Below are 23934 nucleotides of genomic sequence, written 5' to 3'. Positions count from 1 at the left end.
GAAATTGAATTTTTCAACAGCTTCAGTGAATATAATTGATATATAATAAGTTACGCATACTTAAATGTATCATTTGATGAATTTTTCACATGTATACTCCTGTGAGTATACATGTTCATCACAATGAATGTGTTCATCCCTCAAAAATGTTTCCCATATCCCTTGATGATTATTATTTTCTCCTTCATCTTTTGCCCCTTTCTTCTATCCATTTGCGGCCACTGATCTGCATTCTGTCAATATGGATTAATTTGATGAAACTAAGTTTTGAATTTGAATTTTTATTTCCTTAGAAACTGGATCAAGATCTTAATGAAGTCAAAGCTCGAGTAGAGGAATTGGACAGAAAATACTATGAAGTAAAAAATAAGAAGGATGAATTGCAAAGTGAAAGAAAGTTAGTATAAACTGAATTATGCTAGTTACTGGCTGTTATATGGTCTTTCAGTTACAAAAATGAACTGTTCAAGTTTGATTCCAGTATTCTGTTTTAGGCTCTATATTGTTAGTGCATCTTCTTATGTGTTTAAAATTAAAGGCTGTTTAATTTTTATTGATTAGTTACTTGTGGAGAGAGGAGAATGCAGAACAGCAAGCACTTGCTGCTAAAAGAGAAGATCTTGAAAAGAAGCAACAACTTCTCAGAGCAGCAACAGGAAAGGTGAGAAAGTTTTTGTTTATTTTCAGTTGACAGTGAGTCATTGAGTCAAGTTATTATCATACAAAAACTTACTAACTGTAGGTCATTCATTAGTCCCAGGTAATATATGAGTGAGTAGAGTCCACATCACCAGTCCTGTAAATATGGAATGATAGGGGTTATATAAGCAGCCCTAACAACTTTTTTTAAAGCAGTCTTAACTTCTACTTATGCAATTAAGGACTAATGATGGCACTTTTGATTTGTAGATGAGCCCATTTTTAGTGCTGGTATCATTGAAAGGAACCCATAATAAAACTGTTTTTCCATATGTAGTTGGCATGTTTCACAGAGGTGATGTGTTTGTTGGAGAAGTTGTTTAATTTCTGGTATTTCTTCCCAGTGGGCATAGCATTGGTAGTATTTTAATATTTTTCACTTCTAACAATTTACAGGCCATTTTAAATGGAATCGACAGCATAAACAAAGTATTAGACCACTTCCGTAGAAAAGGAATAAATCAGCATGTTCAAAATGGCTATCATGGCATTGTGATGAATAACTTTGAATGTGAACCAGCTTTCTACACATGTGTGGAAGTCACTGCTGGGAACAGGTGAATTTTTTTGCTTGATACGCAGGGTTTTTGAAAAAAGAAATAAGAATAACTTAAACAACTCTTTATAGTTTCAGAACAGTACATCTTTCATTGCTTTTTTTGTGTATCATTTGTTCCTTGTGTAACTTTTTTTTTTTTTAAAGATTTGTTTATTTATTTGAAAGGCAGAATTATAGACAGAGGCAGAGAGAGAGAGAGAGAGAGAGAGAGAGGTCTTCCATCTGTAACAGCCTGAGCTGGGCTATTTGAAGCTAGGAGCCTGGAGCATCTTCCAGGTCTCCCATGCAGGTGCAGGGGTCCAAGGACTTGGGCCATCTTTTGCTGCTTCCCCAGGTGCGTTAGCTGGGAGCTGGATTGGAAGTGGAGCAGCTGGTACTGGAACCAGTGCCCATATGGGATGCTGGCACTGCAGGCAGCAGCTTTACCCACTATGTTGCAATGCCAGCCGCACAACCCCCCCCCCCCCCCCCGGCTTATGTAACACTCTAAATAAAGAAGCAAATGCTGGTCGGCGCCGTGTCTCAATAGGCTAATCTTCCACCTGCGGCAACAGCACACCGGGTTCTAGTCCCGGTCAGGGCGCTGGATTCTATCCCAGTTGCTCCTCTTCCAGGACAGCTCTCTGCTGTGGCCGGGAGTGCAGTGGAGGATGGCCCAAGTTCTTGGGCCCTGCACCCGCATGGGAGACCAGGAGAAGCACCTGGCTCCTGCCTTTGGATCAGCGCGGTGTGCCGGCCACGGCGGCCATTGGAGGGTGAACCAACGGAAGAAAGACCTCTCTCTTTCTCTCTCTCTCTCTCTGTCCACTTTGCCTGTCAAGAAAAAAAAGCAAATGCTAAATATTTCTTTTCTAATTACAGAAAACAGAACTGGGGTGGTTGTTTAGCATAGTGGTTTCTGTACTGCTTGGGTTGCCTGCATCCCTTATCAGAATGCCTGGATTCAAGTCTCTGCTCTGCTTCCTATCCAGCTTTCTGCTAATGTATAGCCTGAAGGTATCAGGTGGTGGCTGAAGTAGTTGGGACCCTGCCACAAAACTACATGAGTTCTGTCTCCTGGGTTCAGCCTGGCCCAGCTCTGGCTGTTGTAGGCATTTCAGAAGTGAACCAGTGAATGAAAGATCTCTGTGTTTCTCTTCTCTCTGCCTTTCAGTGGGGAGAAGAAACTAAATTACCTCATTTGGGGTTTTCTCTCTTCTCCCACTAGGATTTTCTAAGTAGGTTTTTTATCTCCATACCATTTGGGTTTCATTGTTTTTTGCTTCAGTGTTTAAAAACACTCTTTAGGGCCGGCGCCGCAGCTCAATAGGCTAATCCTCCACCTGCGGCACCGGCACTTCAGGTTCTAGTCCTGGTCGGGGCGCCGGATTCTGTCCCGGTTGCCCCTATTCCTGTCCAGCTCTCTGCTGTGGCCCGGGAGGGCAGTGGAGGGTGGCCCAAGTGCTTGGGCCCTGCACCCGCATGGGAGACCAGGAGAAGCACCTGGCTCCTGGCTTCAGATCAGCGCGGTGTGCTGGCCGCGGCAGCCATTGGAGGGTGAACCAATGGAAAAGGAAGACCTTTTTGTCTGTCTCTTTCACTGTCCACTCTGCCTGTCAAAAAAACAAAAAACAAAAAACAAAAAAACACTCTGTAGTCTATAGTAAAGATGTGTCTTACTCTGTTTATTTGTAGGTTGTTTTATCACATTGTTGATTCAGATGAAGTCAGCACGAAGATTTTAATGGAGTTTAATAAAATGAATCTTCCTGGAGAGGTTACTTTTCTGCCTCTTAACAAGTTAGATGTTAGAGATACTGCCTATCCTGAAACCAATGTGAGTCAATTTGTGTTAAGATCTACATTTCATTAAGTTGCTGTTTGTCATATAGTCTATTTAACACGTATTAGTGTCCAGGTGGTATACATTGGAATTCACTGAACGATGAAGTAAACATGCCTTTCTGCCCTTGAAGTTAGTGCTAGGTAGAATTGAAAAGGGAGACAAGGTCACAGCCAATACCTAAAACAAATTTCAAACCTGTAAAGTGTTAAAATGCATAAATATAGGATACTTTGTAACATAACCAGGGGTGGCAGAGTTAAGGTTAGGCAGTTTTAAAATTCCCTGAGCAGTTGTCATTTGAAGTATTTTTCATGTTTTTTGGGTAGGCTTTTAAAATTTTTAAATCTTAGATTAACATGAAATAACATGTACTGGATATACTTCTAAAATAGCTTATAAATAAAAGTGGTTAGCAAGATTATAGACGTCTATAATGCCTGTAATGTGGTTCCATTTACACTACAAAAACAAAAATGGAAGTGATTAAAACAAAGGCACTGCCTGTGGCAGGTAATCTCTGTGATTACAAAAGGGACATACTCATGGCTTCTGTGATGTCCTCAGTGTTCAGTTTATTGTGCTGTGTGGTGGTTGTGTTGATGTTCTTTATTAGTTTACAGTTAACATTTATTGCATATATGTATTTCACAATTTTATAATTATCAGAAATCCTGTTCTGTTAGAAGAGTAGGAACAATGAAAATAAATTTATCTGAAAGAATATTTTCTGAATATATTTCAGGTATAATAAATAAAATTAAAATATTTTGAAGAAGTACTGTTAGGTTACACTTCACCCTTCTATGTGAAAGATAATACCCTGGCCGGTGCCGCGGCTCACTAGGCTAATCCTCCGCCTTGCGGCGCCGGCACACCGGGTTCTAGTCCCGGTCGGGGTACCGGATTCTGTCCCGGTTGCCTCTCTTCCAGGCCAGCTCTCTGCTGTGGCCAGGGAGTGCAGTGGAGGATGGCCCAAGTGCTTGGGCCCTGCACCCCATGGGAGACTAGGATAAGCACCTGGCTCCTGCCATTGGATCAGCGCGGTGCGCCAGCTGTTGGAGGGTGAACCAATGGCAAAAGGAAGACCTTTCTCTCTGTCTCTCTCTCTCTCTCTCTCTCTCACTGTCCCCTCTGCCTGTCAAAATAATAATAAAAATAAAAAAAATAAAAAAAAGAAAGATAATACCCTAAGTGTTTTGCATATTAAAAAAATTCTTAAGGCCACCATTGTGGCACAGCAGATTAAGCTGCAACAGTGGCATCCTATTTGAGTGCTATTTCTAGTCTCCACTGCTCAGCTTCCAATCCACCTCCCTGCTATTGTATCTTGGAAAGCAGCAGAACATGGCTCAAATCCTTGGACTCCTGCCAACCACCTGGGAGATCCAGATGAAGTTCTAGGATCTTAGTTTTGGCCTGGCCAGCCCTGGACATTGCAACCATTTAGGAGGTGAACCAGCAGATGGAAGGTCTCTCCCCTTCTCTGTAACTCTGCCTGTCAAATAAATAAATCATATTCATATACATACACACACACATACGTACTTAGGAGAGGCAGAAAGAGAGACAGAGTGTTCCCATCCACTGGTTCACTCACCAGATGCCCACAATGTCCCAGCCTGAGCCAGGACCTGGAGCTGGGAGCTAAATCCAGGTCTCCTGCATGGGTGGCAAGAACCTAATTACTGAAGCCATCACCTGCTACTTTCTGAGGTCTACATCAACAGGAAGCTGGAGTCAGGAGCCAGAGCTGGGAATCGAACTCAGGTAGTTCAGTATGGGATGTGGTTGTCCTAACTTCTAGGCCAACCGTTTGTCCCCTGCATACATAAACTTAACGTAGCCTTCACAACTTTCTAAGAAAGGTACTATTATTGGCACAGTTTTGTGATAAAGGAACATTGAAAATTGAGCAACTTTTCTGGAGCACATATGTATCATGGAACCAGGATTTGGATTTGGGCAGTCTGGCTTCCTAGCCAAGTGCTGTTTAGCACTGGACTGTACTATTGAAAATTTTGGAGTACATGAGCAAAGTTTTCAGGATATGTCAGCAGTATGACATTTTTCAGTATGAAAACCAGTAGTTCTGAAATGCAAATGCATTTTTGTTTGTTTTTCGTACAGACTCATAATTCTCTGAACAGTTTCTAATTAACTGTGTTGTGATTGCCTTTGCTGCAAAATATTCATTTTTAGGATGCTATTCCTATGATCAGTAAACTGAGGTACAATCCCAGATTTGATAAGGCTTTCAAACATGTGTTTGGAAAGACTCTCATTTGTCGGAGCATGGAAGTTTCAACCCAGCTAGCCCGTGCTTTCACTATGGACTGCATAACCTTGGAAGGTTTGTGATACTAATTCTTATATTTGGACAGATAAGTTCTAATGAATCATTTAACACAACGTTAAGTTGTGTAGGAATATATCACTTGAGCTGTATATATACCTGATGAGTATATCTTACATAATAATTCAGAATCATAGTCTTTTAAGAGTATTTGAAAATTTATATCCAGTTACTTCACCAGAATAGTGGATTGGATCCAGAAAAGCTGGATTGGAAGAGGAGCAGCCAAGACACGAACTGGTGCCCATATGGGATGCCGGTGCTGCAGGTGGAGGCTTAGCCAACTACACCACAGCACTGGCCCCCTCAAAATTTTTAAATGCATAAAATAAAATGCTCTAGGTCACAAAGGAAGCTATATTGGTATAGTTACCACAGTGTTTCTTAATTATGAAATAGTGACTTTAATTTAGTCAAAACAAAGATTTAGTAGTGAGTGTAGCAAATTGCCATAATTTTGAAATACTGATACATATAAATAATCTCTTAAGATCTGTGACAAATATGATATGATAAAAATCATTGTAAATTCTCTTGGTAACAATTCAAAGGTAATAATACTACTGTGGTTCTTATTATGAAGGAAATACTAAATTTCATTTTGAGATTATTAAAAATAAAGATGTAAATTTTTTCTCATCCAAGTCATAGATGTGAATTTCATCTGTAGAATTCAGGTTAAGAAGCCCTGGTATTATAGGTTCACTTGCGCTTATTTTTGTTTTTTTTTCTGGTTTTTAATTTATTGAAGGCAGAAGGTAACCTTCCCTCTTGGCTGTACATATTTATATGTTGTTAAACCATCTGAGAATAAATTGTAAGCATCAGGACCCTTTATCTTTAAAGCGTAAACATGTATCTCCTTAGGAATAAAGATATTCTCCTGTGTAATCATAATATAATTATTATACCCAAGAAATTGAACATTAACTATAATATTTAAAAGTGTCTACATTCAAATTTTCTCAATAGTGCTAAAATTTTCTTATCCAGCATCCAATCAGTGATATATGCAGTGTCTTCTGTTTAGACTCTTTAATTATATAATTATATGGGTACTTTAAAAAGTTCATGAGAAAATGAAATTAAAAGAAGTTTTTGTTTGGCCGGTGCTGCAGCTCACTAAGCTAATCCTCCACCTGCGGTGCTGGCACCCAGGTTCTAGTCCCGGTTGGGATGCCAGATTCTGTCCCGGTTGCTCCTCTTCCAGTCCAGCTCTCTGCTGTGGCCCGGGAAGGCAGTGGAGGATGGCCCAAGTGCTTGGGCCCTGCACACGCATGGGAGACCAGGAGGAAGCGCCTGGCTCTCCTGGCTTTGGATTGGCGCAGTGTATTGGCCGTAGCGGCCATTTGGGGGGTGAACCAACGGAAGGAAGACCTTTCTCTCTGTCTTTCTCTCTCACTGTCTAACTCTGCCAAAGAAAAAAAAAATTTTTTGTTCTAGAAAATTTTGAAATCCATGCAATTTTTTCATGTAAGTATTTTTCATGAACTTTTGGAGGACCTCATGTATAGGACCATAACACCTCTCTTTGCTTCTTGTGCTCTTCCCATAAAATACCCGGTTTCCTGGATTTGTCTTGTTACTTCAGCATTGCTAGGGTCAGGTTAAATATTCTTGGCATGAGTATTATATAAGTGATGTAGACCTCATCAAATCATGATGTCTGCTACTGTGAATGATATTATTAGCAGATATCTCAGTATAAAGATGATTTCCCATTTGCTATTAAGTGGTATATGAGATTATCCCTTTAGGCCGTGTTAAATCAGGGGCCTGTATTACGCAGCATGTCAAGCTGCCATGGATATGCCATCATCCCATATTGGAGTGCTGGTTTGTGTTCTGGTACCAGGCTTCAGACTCAGCTTTCTGCTAACATTCCTAGAAGGCAGCAGAAGATGGCTCAAGTCCTTGGGCCCTTGCATACCCATGTGAGAGGCAAGGATTGGGTTCCTGGCTTCCAGTGTTAGCTAGACCTTGCTGTTGTGGCCATCTGGGGGAGTGAACCAGCAAGTAGGGCATCTCTCCCCCTTTCTTTGGCACTCTGCCTTTCAAATACTTTTTTTTTTTTTTGACAGGCAGAGTGGATAGTGAGAGAGAGAGAGAAAGGTCTTCCTTTTTGCCGTTGGTTCACCCTCCAATGGCCGCTACGGCCAGCGCATTTCGCTGATCTGAAGCCAGGAGCCAGGTGCTTCTCCTGGTCTCCCACGTGGGTGCAGGGCCCAAGCACCTGGGCCATAGCAGAGAGTTGGCCTGGAAGAGGGGCAACCGGGATAGAATCCGGCGCCCCAACCGGGACTAGAACCCAGTGTGCCGGTGCCATAAAGTGGAGGATTAGCCTGTTAAGCCACGGCGCCGGCCTCAAATACTTTTTTTTTTCTTCAAGTGTGTCTTTTTGTAACCCAGAGACTCTTTAAAATTGTATTTATTTGAGAGAAAAGAAAGTCCTAACCCTTGATTCATTCCTCAAATGCCTACAGTGGCCCCAGGCTGGGCCATGGACTTAAGCCAGGAGCCTGAAATTCAGTCTAGGTGGCAGGAACCAAAACATCACTGCTTCTTCGCAGGATCTGCATTAGTAGAAATCGGGAGTTGGGGCTGGAATTGGATATCAAAAACCTATGCACTCCAATCTGCAGATTAACACCTGCCTCCCAGTGCCTGTTTTTTACCAACAGTTTTAAATGTCCTTTGTTGACCTTTGCCTGGATCGTCAATTACCCTAGGGGTTTCTAAGATGAGTATTCTGTCATCGCCTTGACATTTATTAATTTTTATTAATCTGTAGAGAATAGCCTTTTCATTTCTGTGTCCCTATGATTCATGGATTTATGTTTATTATATGTCTTAGTACATTGCCATTACTTTTATACTCAGTATTCCCCAAATATTGCCAGTAGGAATTCAAGCTACTGACTTGTCCTTATTAATCTTAAACGCTTGCTTTCTGGCCAATGTTTGGGCTATTCTGAAAGGTACATTTTTTTTAAGACTTAAAATTTCAGCATTGGAAAGGAAAATTTCTTCAGAGCAGCTTGAATTCTTTCCCTTTTAAATTTTATGATGTCGTAACTAAGCCTTCAAATGAGTATTTTTGGTTATATATCAGTTTCTCATTGAATAAAGAAACATATAGAGTTACTGTTTTTCCTACATGTTGTTTATAGGTGACCAAGTCAGTCATCGGGGTGCTTTAACTGGAGGTTATTATGACACAAGAAAGTCTCGACTTGAATTACAGAAAGATGTTAGAAAAGCAGAAGAAGAACTAGGTGAGCTTGAAGCAAAGCTCAATGAAAACCTGCGCAGAAATATTGAAAATATCTTTTTGTTTTGTGCTTGATGGTTGCTGTGGAGAAAGAACATTTTGGTTGCAGTATATAATCTTTTGCTTATTTACAGTGGGAGAAATTTAATGTATTTCACTTTGGCCTTTATTTAATAGGATTGCTTATGTTTGTTTATTTAACTTCTGAAGAGTAAGGGGAAAAAACTAAGAATTCTTAATGTTGATCCTTTACTTAACTGTTAAATAGTTAATACCATTGCATCTTCTTTAGGGAGAGAAGAGCCTAACAGACTCAGAATTTAAGGTTATCATACAGAGAACAGAAACTGAGAGGCCTGGTCAATGAATTGTAGAAGGGAAAATTGAGTAGTGTTTTAAGGAGGAGGGTAAAAGACATCAGTAATGCCTCGTGTTGCATAGAAGTCAGGTATACCAGAATTGAAAAGTGTCCATTACAACTGAAACATGTCCATGTATCCTTAGATGATTCAGTGCAGATTTAGTGTTAACAGAGAAAATGACTGTCAAATACCCAACTCTGGATAACTGTAGATAAAATTTGTTTTCTTTCAGGTAAAAATGATGTTACATGAGGAGTGGCTTGTTCAGCTCACAACTGACACAGTTGTACAGTTGTGAGCAGAAAAAGAAATATTTGAAAGAGTGGCAGAAAAAGATTTCATCTGCTGGATCACTCCCCAAATGCTCATCACAACATCAGGGGCTGAGTCGGGTTGGAGCCAAGAGCTCAAAACTGCATCTGGGTCTTTCTTGTGGGTGGCAGATACCCAACAACTTGAGCCATCTGCTTCCTTCCTAAGCACATTAAGAAGAAGCTGGATCTGAAGACTTAGGAGCTGGGACTTGAGCCAGCAGTCCAGTGTGGGATGTAGGTTTTCCAAGCAGTGTCTTAACCTACTGCACTGTGATGCCTTGCCTCTACATTTTCTTAAAATCACAAGATGCTTTGGTATCAGACAGAAGTATTTTATGTTTGCTTATCATTTTGTCAGACTGTATTACAAATACAGACTCTTGAACATTGAGAATAAAGTTCATTTTTACTGCTTCAAGGACATTATTAAGTGAAACACAACTTTTTAAAACTTAAGTTTATGGCTTCTGTGCTATCAATGCAAGTAATGACAGAGGAAAAAAATATTAGCATCTTAGCTTTGACTTTTACATGGCTCCTCGTATCACTCTGAGAGAGCTCCTGAATTTGGCAAAGAACATGAGAAAAGGGATGGGAGTTGTGGTGCAGTGAATTAAGCTGATACTCAGAATGCCTGCATCTCATGTTAATAGTGCCTGTTCAAGTCCAGGCTCATCTGCTTCTGATCCTGACATCCTGCTGATGTGCTTGAGAGGGAGGCAGATGAAGTTCCAAGTGGTTGAGTCCCTGCCACTTCGATGGGAAACCCAGATACTACTGGTTCCTACTCAGGCCTGAACTGACTCTGGGTATTGCGGCTGTTTAGGGAGTGAATCAGCAGATGGAAGATCTCATTTTTACTTGCTCTTTCTATCTGTCATTCTGCCTTTCAAATAATTTTTTAGTATTAAGAAATATAAGAAAAAGGAAGACTGCATTTGATAATTCAGCTAAACTGAATTATTCTTTCACGTTGGGCAAAGCCTACATAACTCTTTGAAGTAGTGATTTTATCATACTACATTACATATTAAATATTTATTGGGTTAAAAGGTATTTTAAAATATATGATACTGTTAGGTTTCACTGAGCTTCCTTTAGGAATTTTCAAGAACGTGTGTGTGTGTAGTTGCAAATGAAATAGTATATATGTTATTTTGAGAGTGAAGTGACAGGCTAAAATGTTTTATAGTTGGATACATTTAATAATTAGCATTTTTATGGTTATGAATTTGAGGAAATAACCATTATCTAGGGTTAAAGAAAAGGGGGAGGGATAAATGTTTACATGGTATTGTGTTTTTAAGAACTAATGAGAATTTAGAACTTACTGATGTATTTATAATCTGGAGAGAATTTTCCTTAGCCTTGTATATGGATTAATAATGAAATTGATCAGTTGATGAACCAAATGCAGCAGATAGAGACCCAGCAAAGGAAATTTAAAGCATCCAGAGATAGCATATTATCAGAAATGAAGATGCTAAAAGAAAAGAGGCAGCAGTCAGAGAAAACTTTTATGCCTAAGGTTCGTAAGTATGTCTTTTGTTAGAGATTTGGGTGGGTCATATATTATATAGGTTATCTTTGAATTGAATTTTTTTCATTTTTGAGTTGACCCATTTGTCTGAATCTCTTCATCTATTCTGTACTAACAACATTGGGCACCCAGAGTCTTCTATTAGAGGCTGCATTTAAATTTTCCGTCTTCATTGGATTGATAGGGAGTTTGAGCTGTGGCATAATAGTACTGTCTGATTGTCAGTATTTAATTTGTCAGTAACCACTTTTGCCCAGAAGTACTAAGGAGTTATTTGAATTCATTTGATTATATTTTGTTAAAAATATTAAAATGAATAGAAAGCAAACTCTTACTACAGGTGATACTTTATGTATATTATTATCTCTTAAACTTAAAGCAGTTTTCACAAAAACTGTTTGTACACCATCCCAACATTAACTGGCAACTTTTTGTTGTTATGAATATGGATGAAAAGTAATGTAATGTAACCATGGAACATGATCTGTTTTATGGTGCTTCTCCCACTACCATCCTGTAGTTTTGGCATCCTATTTTTCCTTCTTTTTTTTCCTTTTTGAAATTTTTTTTCTTCTCTTTTTTTTTTTTTTTTTTTTTATTTGAGAAATGGAGTTACTGACAGAGATAAAGACAGAGAGAAAGGTCTTCCATCTGTTGTTTCACTCCCCAAATGGTCATAACAGCCGGAGCTGAGCTGATTAGAAGTCAGGAGCCAGGAGCCTCCTCCAGGCTTTCCCTGCTGGTACAGGGGCCCAAACACTTGGGCCTTTTTCCCACTGTTGTCCCTGGCCATTAGCAGAGAGCTGAATTGGAAGAGGAGCAGCTGGGACTAGAACCAGTGCTGATATGGGATGCCAACACTGCAGCCGGAGGATTTAACCCACTGCACCACAGCATCGGCCCCCATATTTTTCTTGTTACATAGTCTTAATTTCAATTTAGTGGGTGAGATAATCTTCAACATATAATGAAGTTGCTTCCCAGTAAACCCATCATAAATTGAAAATAAGGTGAGAAAAATATGGACTTAATACTAACTTAATGAACACCATAGTAACACTTAATATTGAGTTAATTTGATGTGATTACTTTAATATCAAATACATTCAAGTTGTTAGCTTATCAGTATTATAGTGCTTTGGTAATAGAGTGACTAATACTCTTATTAATTGGATTGTCTCATACAGCAACGTAGCTTACAAAGTTTGGAGGCAAGTTTGCATGCAATGGAGTCCACCAGAGAATCATTGAAAGCAGAACTGGGAACTGATTTGCTTTCTCAGCTTAGTCTGGAAGATCAGAAGAGAGTAGATGCGCTGAATGATGAAATTCGTCAACTTCAGCAGGCAAGTATACTTCACAGAAAAAATTCAGTTCTAATTTGTTATGAAAAATGTCTTTCTTGCTAAAGAGAGGAATGTGAAAGGAATATTGAAAAAATTTATAAAAATGAGACTTGGATTCCTCATACCTGTAACAGTAAATAAGGCTTTAAGAATTTTTTTCTGCACTGTCTATATATGTTAGGATTATACAAGAAATCTTCATTTTCTTCCATCTTAACGTACATTTATCATTAAGATTGAACTTGTTAGGTAAAACCACACACAAGTATGTTGATCTCATCATTCTCTACATATTTAATAGTTTTGATTAAGCATTTTAATAACATTTTTTTAAAGATTTATTTATTTGAAAGAATTACAGAGAGCGAGGTCTTCCATCCATTGGTTCACTCCCCAAGTGGCTGCAACAGCTGGAGCTGAGCCAATCAGGAGTCAGGAGCTTCCTGTGGTCTTTTATCTGGACGTAGGGGCCCAGGGACTTGGACCATCCTTTGCTGCTTTCCCAGGCACATTTGCAGGGACCCGGATCTGCAGTGGAGTAGCCAGGACTTGAACTGGCACCTATATGGGATGCTTGTGCTGCAGACCAAGGCTTTAATGTGCTTCGCCACAGCTCCAGCTCCATAACATTTGAATTTTCTAGATATGAACAGCATTGAGTCCAAAAATAGAGGAAGAAGGAAAAGAAAACCATTTTCTGTGCATACTTCACAAAAAGAATCAGGCACAAAAGTTTGAAAATCTGAATAGATAAAGAGAAAATATGGGGCTTTTTTGGGAGGGAATATAATATAAAACCCCATTTCAGTACTTTTGAGGACAAGTAATAGAAAAGACAGTAGACTAACACATTTCTGTGTGTGAAATGTGCATGCTTATTTAGGCAACTAATTTCCCTTTCTAAATTCTAGGAAAATAGGCAGTTGCTAAATGAAAGAATTAAATTAGAAGGTATTATTACTCGAGTAGAAACTTACCTCAATGAGAATCTGAGAAAACGCTTGGACCAAGTAGAACAGGTACGTTGTTCCTTTTTAGGGGTTCCTTGATGACCGTAATCTATTTGAAAGTGGTTATATGAGAGACTGAAAGCATAGGCTTTGGGGACAGAAACACATAACTGACTGACCTAAGGGACCTAGATTGGAGTTCTAGCACTGCCACCTGGTGTGCAGTTTTGGGTAATTCTCATTTATTATTTCTTAGCCAGTGTTTCTTATGTAAAGTCAGCATTAGTGTTAGTACCTATTTTGCATGGTCACTATCATGGCACATTCTAAGTGCTCAGTAAATGCTAATTAATAATATTTTCTCAGTAGTACTCAGATGCTGAGAAATTTTCTAGTATTAATCTCCCTACTCCCATTGTATTCATGTATTTTTGATTTTGTTAGATTCAAACGTAACAGCTGTAGAAACTGTTAGCAGACATACCATTTTGAAGTTAACAAAATTTGTATTACTTGATTTAATGCTAATGCTCATAGGTGCTTTTGTGTTTAGGAACTTAATGAACTGAGAGAGACAGAAGGGGGTACTGTCCTCACAGCCACAACATCAGAACTTGAAGCCATCAATAAAAGAGTAAAAGATACTATGGCACGATCAGAAGGTGAATTTTTATGTAGTAAAAGTGTTTTTGATTATTTACAGTTAGCCTTATTTGTTTTATGAGATTGTTTTACTACAAAATGAAATACCTTAAAAAAAAATGAAATACCTTAAAAGGCAAAAAGCATGTGCTAATAAGTTTTTGTGTCTTCTGTTATTTGTAAACAATTTATGGTGAGTGGTGTTTAAGTTGATTATAAATAGTAACAAATAGTTACTTGTTTTATTGAGGTGTTTGTAACAATTTTATTAGAAATTATAAAGTAAAATATTATGGGAAAAAAGATAAAAAGCACCTTCATTAAGGTTCTTGTCACTTAGTTGGTTAGAAGAAAATCAGTTTCTTAGTTTTTTATATAAACATAAGTATTAAGTAATAAAAACTATATTGGAGTGACCGATTTACAAGTACAATTTTGTCCTAAGTAGTTTATGTATTTTCACAGCAAAATTTAAACAAACACTGGAAAAAAACCTAACACCTATTTAGTTTGGTAAATTTGGCCATTAAAATAAAATCTTTGCTCAAATAACATTTGGCTTTAAAATAGATTTTATAGCCTAATTTTGTTTTTTCCCCACCTTAGATTTGGACAATTCCATTGATAAAACAGAAGCTGGAATTAAGGAGCTTCAGAAGAGTATGGAACGCTGGAAAAATATGGAAAAAGAACACATGGATGCTATAAATCATGACACTAAAGAACTGGAAAAGATGACAAATCGACAGGGCATGCTACTGAAGAAGAAAGAAGAGTGTATGAAGAAGATTCGAGAACTTGGATCATTACCCCAGGAAGCATTTGAAAAATACCAGACACTGAGCCTCAAACAGGTAAATCTTACTGGCTTTAAATTTGAAGTCTCATTGCAAATCTCCCTGCATGTGAATTTATTTATACCTTTTTTTCCCTCCTTATAGTTGTTTCGAAAACTTGAACAGTGCAACACAGAATTAAAGAAGTACAGCCATGTTAACAAAAAAGCTTTGGATCAGTTTGTAAACTTTTCTGAGCAGAAAGAAAAGTTAATAAAGCGACAAGAAGAGTTGGATAGGGGGTACAAATCAATCATGGAACTGATGAATGTACTTGAACTTCGAAAATACGAAGCTATTCAGTTAACTTTCAAGCAGGTGTGTTTCTACTTATAGTTAAAACGCACAGGCACACAGAGCAAAAATTCAGCTGTTACTCAATTTGTAAAGCTTCCCACCCATTGACACGGAGAATGGATCCAACATAGGCTCTTGAAAGGATCCAATATTTCATTTCTGTTTTTAAGATTAAAAAACACTTCTGATTGCTTTAAAATAATTGTTTTAAGCAAAATTTATATTTCAGCTGACAGGGTTCTTTTTTGTTTTGTTTTGTTTTGTTTTTAAGGTATCCAAGAACTTTAGTGAAGTATTCCAGAAGCTAGTGCCTGGAGGCAAAGCTACTTTGGTGATGAAGAAAGGAGACGTGGAAGGCAGTCAGTCTCAGGATGAAGGAGAAGGGAGTGGTGAAAGTGAGAGGGGTTCTGGGTCACAAAGCAGTGTCCCATCAGTTGATCAGTTCACTGGTGTTGGAATCAGGGTAAAGTACCTTTACTTTCTGTTTTCTTTAGAATATCACCATGGCAGAATTCGGTGGATCTTTTGCAAATCTAAATTGGCACACTGTAGGCGACTTAAGAGATACTAGTGATTTTTTTCTCTAAGATACAAACGCATAACATGTTTTTTTTAGGTGTCATTTACAGGAAAACAAGGTGAAATGAGAGAAATGCAGCAGCTTTCAGGTGGACAGAAATCCCTGGTAGCCCTTGCTCTGATTTTTGCCATTCAGAAATGTGACCCAGCTCCTTTTTACTTGTTTGATGAGATCGACCAGGCTCTGGATGCTCAGCACAGAAAGGCTGTGTCAGGTACAATTTAGGTTTTGTAGTTAGTCCTGAAAAGATGATAGTTCACCTCCTTTTTAGTGATTTCTTGTTGCCTGGGAATATAGTGAGTAGATAATTTCTCTTTTAGTAGTATTTAATAGTATTTGTTAAATAGTTTAACAAAGTTTAGTTTTGTATGAGAAATAGATGTAATTCTGTTTTTTTTTTTTTTTTTTAAAGATTTATTTATTTATTTGAAAGAGTTACACAGAGAGAGGAGAGGCAGAGAGAGAGAGGTCTTCCATTTGATGGTTCACTCCCCAATTGGTCCCAAAGGCCAGAGCTATGCTGATCCGGAGCCAGGAGCCAGGAGCTTCTTCCGGGTCTCCCACGTGGGTGCAGGGGCCCAAGGGCTTGGGCCATTTTCTACTGCTTTCCCATGCCATAGCAGAGAGTTGTGTTGGAAGTGGAGCAGCGGGTCTCGAACCGGTGCCCATATGGGATGCCAGCGCTTTAGGCCAGAGCGTTAACCTGCTGTGCCACAACTCTGGCCCCGATGTAATTCTTTAAATCAGTAAAACTGGGGCCGGCGCTGTGGTGTAATGGGTTATAATGGGTAGGGCCACCGCCTGCAGTGAAGGCATCCCATATGGGTGCCGGTTTGAGTCCCGGCTGCTCCACTTCTGATCCAGCTCTCTGCTGTGGCCTGGGAACACAGTGGAGGATGGCCCAAGTCCTTGGGCCCCTGCACCTGTGTGGGAGACCCAGAGGAAGCTCCTGGCTCCTGGCTCCTGGCTTCAGATCAGTGCACCTCTGGCCATTGCAGCCAACTGGGGAGTGAACCATTGGATGGAAGACCTCTGTCTCTCTCTCTCTCTCTCTCTCTCTCTGCCTCTTCTTCCCTCTCTGTGTAACTCTTTCAAATAAATAAATATTTTAAAAAATCTTTTAAATCAGTAAAAACTCTGTTCCAGTTAAATTTATGTACAAAAGTCACTTTTTCAAAAATTTAATTTTTTTTTTTATTTCTTGAGAGAGAGAGAGAGAGGACTCTGTTGGTGGGTTCCCATATGCCCACAATGACCAGGGCTGGGTCTGGGCCAGAACCAGGAATGGGAATGCAGTCTAGGTCTCCTACGTGGGTGGCAAGAACCCAGTTAGTTCAGCCATCACCACTGCTTCCCAGGTGGGAAGCTGGAGTTAGAAGCCAGAGTTGGGAATCAAACCTAGGCACTCTGATATAAGACCCAGGGCGTAAGTGCTAGGCTAAATGCCCACTACCCACCCAAGAGTCTCTGTTTTTCTTGATGTTAGAATAGTACAAAAATAGTGTTGATTCTGTATAGAATCAGTAAGTTCCAAAAGTCTTTGATTAAGTGGGTAGCATAGGGAAGATTCTTTTTTCTTCATTGTGTGAAGAGACTTAACATTGCTCTGGTATCTCCAATTAAAAAGTTTCTTCTTCTTTATATTAAATAAAACTATATATTCTATAATTTTAAGATGGTGGAGTTAAAAGATTTCTATATAATTTAAGAAGGCAGATTGGTGGTTTTTATACCTGAGTATTTGAAAAATAAATCACAAGCTATTTAAAACAGTTTTGAATTCTAGGTAAAAGTGAAAATAGATGCTTTTTAAATGTTTAGACTTATCCCCAAAAAGGAACTTAATAAATTATTCCTTTTCACAGATATGATTATGGAACTTGCTGTACATGCTCAATTTATTACAACTACTTTTAGGCCTGAACTGCTTGAATCAGCTGACAAATTCTATGGTGTAAAGTTCAGAAATAAGGTAACTTTATTTTACATGGAATTTAAGTTTGTATTTATTATGTTTGTTGAATTTTGGCTTTATGTTATTTAAACACTGAAAGAGAACTTAGAAAGTTACTGGTTATCTGAATCTTTCTTTATGAAGAAAAAACCTACTTGATATACCTATGAATTTACCTATTTTTTTGTAGTATTCCTTGCATTGGTTTTTATTTTCAGTGATATTAAGAGATTGTATCTTTCTGATCTAGCCAGTATTTCTTTAATGAATAGTTTAACAATTGAATACATTTGTTTTAATTTGATTAGACCTGGTGTCTTCCAGCACAGGTTCTTTGATGAAATAGCAAAATAATATAAACTGAACAAAAAGGTGTAACTATTTAACTATTTCTTCAGAGCACGTTAAAATGCAAAACAGTTTTTAAATTAAAAAAATTTTTTCTTAAGATTTATTTATTTATTTGAAAGGCAGAGTTACAGAGAATCAGAGGCAGAGAGAGAAAAAGTCTTCCATCCACTGGTTCCCTTCCCAAATGACCGCAACAGCCAGAGCTGGGCTGATCCAAAGCCAGGAGCTAGGAGCCTCCTCTGGGTTTCCCATGTGGATGCAGGGGCTCAAGCCCTTGGGCCATCTTCTGCTGCTTTCCCAGGCCAAAGCAGAGAGCTGAATCGGAAGTGGAGCAGCTGGGAGTCGAATCGGTGCCCATATGTGATGCCAGCACTTCAGGCAGTGGCTTTACCCGCTATGCCATAGCGCTGGCCTCTAAAAAGAATGTTTTTAATTTGAGAGAGACAAAGCCCCCATTTGCTGGTTCAGCTCCCAAATGCCTGCATCGGTGGGGTCTAGGAGCTGGGAACTCAATCCAGGTCTTCCATGTGGGTGGCAGGAATCCAGTTACCATTGCTTCCCATGGTTTGCACTGCAAGGAGGCTTGAGTCAGAAGCCAGAGAGGGTATCATGCCCAGGTATTCTACTATAGGATACAGATTTCTTAACTACTAGGCCAAATGTCCGCCTTCAGTGTTTTTTTAAACACATACCTTGATCAGTCACCATTGATCAAGGGTTTTTTTCTCTCAGTATTTCAGAATCATTTGACTTGATGTGTAAAATTTATAGATGTTAAGATTTATATTTTAGGCTGGCGCCGTGGCTTAACAGGCTAATCCACCTTGCGGTGCCAGCACACCGGGTTCTAGTCCTGGTTGGGGCGCCGGATTCTATCCCGGTTGCCCCTCTTCCAGGCCAGCTCTCTACTATGGCCCGGGAAGGCAGTGGAGGATGGCCCAGGTCCTTGGGCCCTGCACCCGCATGGGAGACCAGGAGAAGCACCTGGCTCCTGGCTTCAGATCAGCGAGATGCGCTGGCCACAGCGGCCATTGGAGGGTGAACCAACGGCAAAAAGGAAGACCTTTCTCTCTGTCTCTCTCACTATCCACTCTGCTTGTTAAAAAAAGATTTATATTTTGAATGCTAACCCTGTACAGTGTAACTGATATGTTTATTTAAAATTGAACAGATTTTTTTTCAACTTTCATTCTTTCAGGTTAGTCATATTGATGTGATCACAGCAGAGATGGCCAAAGACTTTGTAGAAGATGATACCACGCATGGTTAATTGGAAAATATAGTCTTCCTTTTGAAAGTTGTATATAGTAATATGATTCTTCTACCAAGGAACTGTAAATTTAAACTAAATATTTGGTCATTATTAATAATTTTCAGGCTTAGAGCATACATAGTCCTTTTATATTTCTGTCTGTGTATTTTATAAGATACTCTGTAATGTTACATTTCTACTTATAGTTTAAGAATTTCATTTGCCACACACCTTTTTGTAAAGTGTCCTGCTCCTATTTTAAATCTTTTGAAACATGCTAAATATTCTTTCCTAATTAAATTGTCAACTATACTGCCTCTTTTTTATAGCTTCAAATAAATGATTTTATGACTAATTTAGTGTTTTATGTGACTTTTCATTAATTGTTATACTGACTAGAAACAGATATTTTTTTCTTTTTTCTTTTTTTTTAAGGATTTTGTTTTTTTGAGAGGTAGAGTTACAGAGGAAAGGAGGGACAGAGAGAGGTCTTCCATCTGCTGGTTCACTCCCCAAAATGGCTGCAATGACTGGAGCTGGGCCAATCGAAGCCAGGAGCCAAGAGCTTCTTCTGGGTCTCCACACGGCTGCAGGGGCCCAGGCACTTGGGCCATCCTCTGCTGCTTTCTGAGGCCATTGCAGAGAGCTGGATCAGAAGAGGAGCAGCCAGGACTTGAACTGGCACCATATGGGATGCCAGTGCCACAAGTGGAGGCTTAGCTTACTACGCCACAGTGCCAGCCCCCAGATTTTTTTAAAATACTTTTTATTTTACCTAAGAAAGTGTTACTTTCACATAAAAGAATATTTAAAAACACAGTTCTGTATTTTGATTGTTAGATTAGTGATTGTCAAATCCTGGCTGCCTGCTTGAATCTGGGAAACTTCAAAAAAGGTGCTGCTAAGGTCTTGCCTAGGCCAGTTGAATCAAGATCCTAGGGGATGGGGTTCTACTCATCGCTATTTCTAAAGTTTCCCGAGGTGACGCTCGCTTTCACCGAGGATTAGAGTCCCTGGTGTAACTCAAGGTAACGGTCCTTTAAAATTATTTTCTTTAAGATTTTTTTATTTGAAAGATAAGAGTTGCAGAGAGATAGAGACAGATAGCTGCAAAAGCCGGAGCTGTGCCGATCTGGAGCCAGGAGCTTCTTCCAGGTCTCCCACGTGGTTGCAGGGGCCCAAGGACCTGGGCCGTCTTCTACTGCTTTCCCAGGCCTCAGCAGAGAGCTGGATTGGAGGTGGAGCAGCTGGGACTCAAACCAATGCCCATATGAGATGCCAATGCTGCAGAACAGGGCTTTAACCAGCTGTGCCACAGTGTTGTCCCCTAAAATTTATTTTCAATTTAGGATGGCAATTTTACATTAGAATTTGTGTTTGAGAAGTTAGTTTCAAGTGACTGAGAACATTAAAACCAGCACATTGCATGCATCCTATAATTTCCTTGTTTTCGTGGATAAGTAGTTTCAGAAGGCTTTGAAATAGTGGGTTCCCTCTCCCCAGTCCTGTTGAAGTCTGGGACTTTTTATTGTGTTTTTAAAATGGCTTTCTTGAAAGATAATTCATACCATAAAATTTACTAACATGCGCTTTTGTGCATTCCAGTGTTAGTATATTCACAGAATTGGGTGGCCATTTCTAGTCTATTTAGAACTTTTCATTATCCCCACAGAAATCCTGTACTTGGTAGCAGCCACTCCGCAGTTCCCCTTTGTGCAGCCCACAACTACAAACCTATTTTCCATCATTAATAGATTGGCCTTTTGTAGACATTATGTACATGAAACCATGCAGTAGGTGCACTGGCTGTTTTCACTTAGCTTAGTGTTTTTAATTTCATTTATATTGTTGTATGTGCAGTAGTTCTAATTTTGCTAAATCGTATCTCATTATATGGATATATACTATGCAGTTATTTTATCTGTTCATCACTTGGATCTTTTGGTTGTTGCCACCCATGGTGTTATAAAAAGTGCTGCCATCAACATTGGCATTTGTGAACCAACTTCTTGTGTGGACATGTTTTCCTCTCTTGGGTATATCAAGGAAAGGAATTGTTTGGTCATACAGCTACTCTGTGTTTAATGCTTTGGGGAGTTATACAGGTTTTCCAAAGGAGTTGACCATTTTACATTCCCCCAGGTAGTGTATGAGTGAAGATTTTTCTGTGTCGTCACCAACACTTTTTTTTTTAATAGTCATTCTTGTGAATTTGGTTTGTGTGTGTGTGTGACAGGCAGAGTGGACAGTGAGAGAGAGAGAAAAAGGTCTTCCTTTGCCGTTGGTTCACCCTCCAATGGCCGCCGTGGCCGGTGCACCGCGCTGATCCAATGGCAGGAGCCAGGTGCTTCTCCTAGTCTCCCATGGGGTGCAGGGCCCAAGCACTTGGGCCATCCTCCACTGCACTCCCGGGTCACAGCAGAGAGCTGGCCTGGAAGAGGGGCAGCTGGGACAGAATCCGGCGCCCCGACCGGGACTAGAACCCGGTGTGCCGGCGCCGCAGGTGGAGGATTAGCCTAGTGAGCCTCGGTGCTGGCCGTGAATTTGGTTTTAATTTGCATTTCCCTGTGACTAAAGATGTTAAGCATCTTTTCATGTGTTTGTCATTTGTGTCTGTTATTTGTGTTCTTTGTTATTTGTATTCTTAGGGAGTTAAAAGAGTTCACATGTTTTAGATTCAAGTCCCTTAATCAGGTATAAAATTTGCAAGTATACTCTCCCAAATTGTAACTTGTCTGTTTTCTTACTGGTGTCTTTTGAAGCACACCTTAAAAAAAAATTGTTTATTTGAAAGGCAGAATGACGGAGATATCTTCCACCCACAGGTTCACTCCCAGAATGACAACAAAATCTGGGGTGCGCCAGAGTGAAGCCAGGAACCTGGAACTCCATCCAGGTGACTATGTGGGTGCCAGTGATCCAAATATTTACCCAATCTTCTGCTTTCCCAGGTGCACTAGCAGAAGGCTGCATCAGAAGCTCCAACCAGTACTGATGTATACTGGTGTTGTAAGCAGTGGCTTAATCCGTGGTGCTACATGCCAACCCCCAAAGCATACATTTAAATAGACAAGTGTTAGAAGTTCCAGTGAGAATACCAATCAGATTGGATTTAAGGCCTCATGTTAACTTCATCACTTCTTTTAAGGTTTATTTGAAAAGCAGAGTAGTAAGGAGTGGAAGAGAGAACTTCAGTCTGCTGGTTTACTCCCCAAATAACTGCAATAGCCAGGGCTGGGCCAGGCCAAAGCCAGGAGCCAGAAGTCAATCTTGGTCTTCTTGGGCCAACCTCTGCTGGTTTCCCAGGCACATGAGCAGGAAGCTGGGTTGGAATCAGTGCACTTGGAACTTAAACTGGCACTCCAGTGTGGGATGCTGGCGTGGCAAGCAGCAGTGTAACCCACTGCGCCACAGTGCTGGCCCCTTAACTACCCCTTTAAAGCCCTGTCTCCAAATATACACTCTGAGATATTGAGGGTTAAGGCTTCAATGTGATGATTCCATATAGGGTATATTATTCAGTGTTGGTGTGTTACTGTCAACTAACCTCCAGGTCTTACTCAGGTCTCACTAGTATTTCCACTGTATCCTATATCTTCCTAGGCTCTTGTAGAGGATACTGCATTATATCTAGTTGTCTTGTCTCCTCAGTTCTGTGACAGTTTCTCAGTCTTGCTTTTATACCATGACAATTTTGAGGAATTCAGATATTTTGTAGAAAATCCCTCCATTTGGGCTTGTCTGATAATACTCTGGTATTAAGTATACCCCAGAAGTGAAGTATCCTTGTGACATGTCAAGATTATATCAGCAGTGCATATTATTTTTCTTTTAAAGATTTATTTATTTGAAAGAACATCACAGGGCCAATGTTATGGCATAGTGCTGGTTCATGTCCCGGCTGCTCCACTTCTGATCCAGCTCCCTGCCAATGGCCTGGGAAAAGCAGTAGCAGATGGCCCAAGTGTTTGGGCCCCTGCATCTGTGGGAGACCTGGAATAAGCTCTCCAGGAATCAAACAGCAGATGAAAGATCTCTGTCTCTGCCTCTCTGTAACTCTGGCTTTAAATAAATAAATAAATAAATAAAAGTCTTGGGGAAAAAAAAAAAAGGGGGGGAGAAAGAGATCTTTGATCTGCTGGTTTACTCCCCACATGGTGGCAATGGCTGGGTCTGAGCCAGGCTGAAGCTAGGAGTCAGGAGCTCCAGGTATGCCCCATTAGGTGGCAGGAGTCCAAGTACTTGTGCTGCCCTCTGCTGCTTTCCCAGGTGCGTTAGCAGGAAGCCAGCTGGGAAGCAGAGTGCTCGGGACTCAAACGAACTGCAGTGTGCAGTCATGCATATATCCTAAGTGGACTCTGAACCCGGTGCTAATCATTCACCCCAAATCTGAAACTTAGAGACCAACATGACACTCACAAAGTTTGAGTTTGGACTATTTTAGATTTTCAGATTAGGAATGCTTTTTCAGGGAGGTCTTTAAAAATATTCCAAACTGAAAAATTCCCAAATCCAAAACATTTCCGGTTCCGAGCATCTAGGATAAGGGAAACTCATATAAGCTATGTTCTAGCTAAGACTCCGTTTAGGGAAAATGCTGATGTTCAGAAAGAGCAGTGTTAAGATGTCACCGTTACCCAACAAATGATCTTTTCACAGGGCCCAGGAACCTGTGACAGAGATGCTTTTCTGGAATATGTGCTGGCCTATGATTTGTTATAGCAGAAGCAGTATTCGTTCTTGTTCTTTACCTTTACATGACACCTCTGGCCCTGGAGCACTAGTAAACAATCCCGGTTTGCC

General features: G+C 39.9%; 1 protein-coding gene across 1 annotated transcript in view; it reads left to right on the top strand.

The window, feature by feature from the left end:
* Positions 1-19454, top strand: part of SMC3 (structural maintenance of chromosomes 3) — a 53210-nt gene extending 33756 nt beyond the window's left edge. The window contains exons 14-29 of the mRNA XM_062213991.1: positions 294-397; positions 562-661; positions 1096-1256; positions 2933-3074; positions 5283-5433; positions 8607-8759; positions 10760-10911; positions 12111-12269; positions 13181-13288; positions 13773-13881; positions 14468-14715; positions 14803-15015; positions 15266-15457; positions 15611-15788; positions 17440-17546; positions 19078-19454. Of these exons, the coding sequence (XP_062069975.1) occupies positions 294-397; positions 562-661; positions 1096-1256; positions 2933-3074; positions 5283-5433; positions 8607-8759; positions 10760-10911; positions 12111-12269; positions 13181-13288; positions 13773-13881; positions 14468-14715; positions 14803-15015; positions 15266-15457; positions 15611-15788; positions 17440-17546; positions 19078-19149 (2349 nt within the window). The 3' untranslated portion in view covers positions 19150-19454. The remainder of the gene's footprint in view (positions 1-293; positions 398-561; positions 662-1095; positions 1257-2932; positions 3075-5282; positions 5434-8606; positions 8760-10759; positions 10912-12110; positions 12270-13180; positions 13289-13772; positions 13882-14467; positions 14716-14802; positions 15016-15265; positions 15458-15610; positions 15789-17439; positions 17547-19077) is intronic.
* The last annotated feature ends 4480 nt before the right edge of the window (positions 19455-23934 follow it).

The sequence above is a fragment of the Lepus europaeus genome, chromosome 17 (assembly GCF_033115175.1).
Source record: "Lepus europaeus isolate LE1 chromosome 17, mLepTim1.pri, whole genome shotgun sequence".
Taxonomy (NCBI): domain Eukaryota; kingdom Metazoa; phylum Chordata; class Mammalia; order Lagomorpha; family Leporidae; genus Lepus; species Lepus europaeus.
Note: the sequence above shows the minus strand (reverse complement) of the source record. Positions and strands in the feature narration are given on the sequence as shown.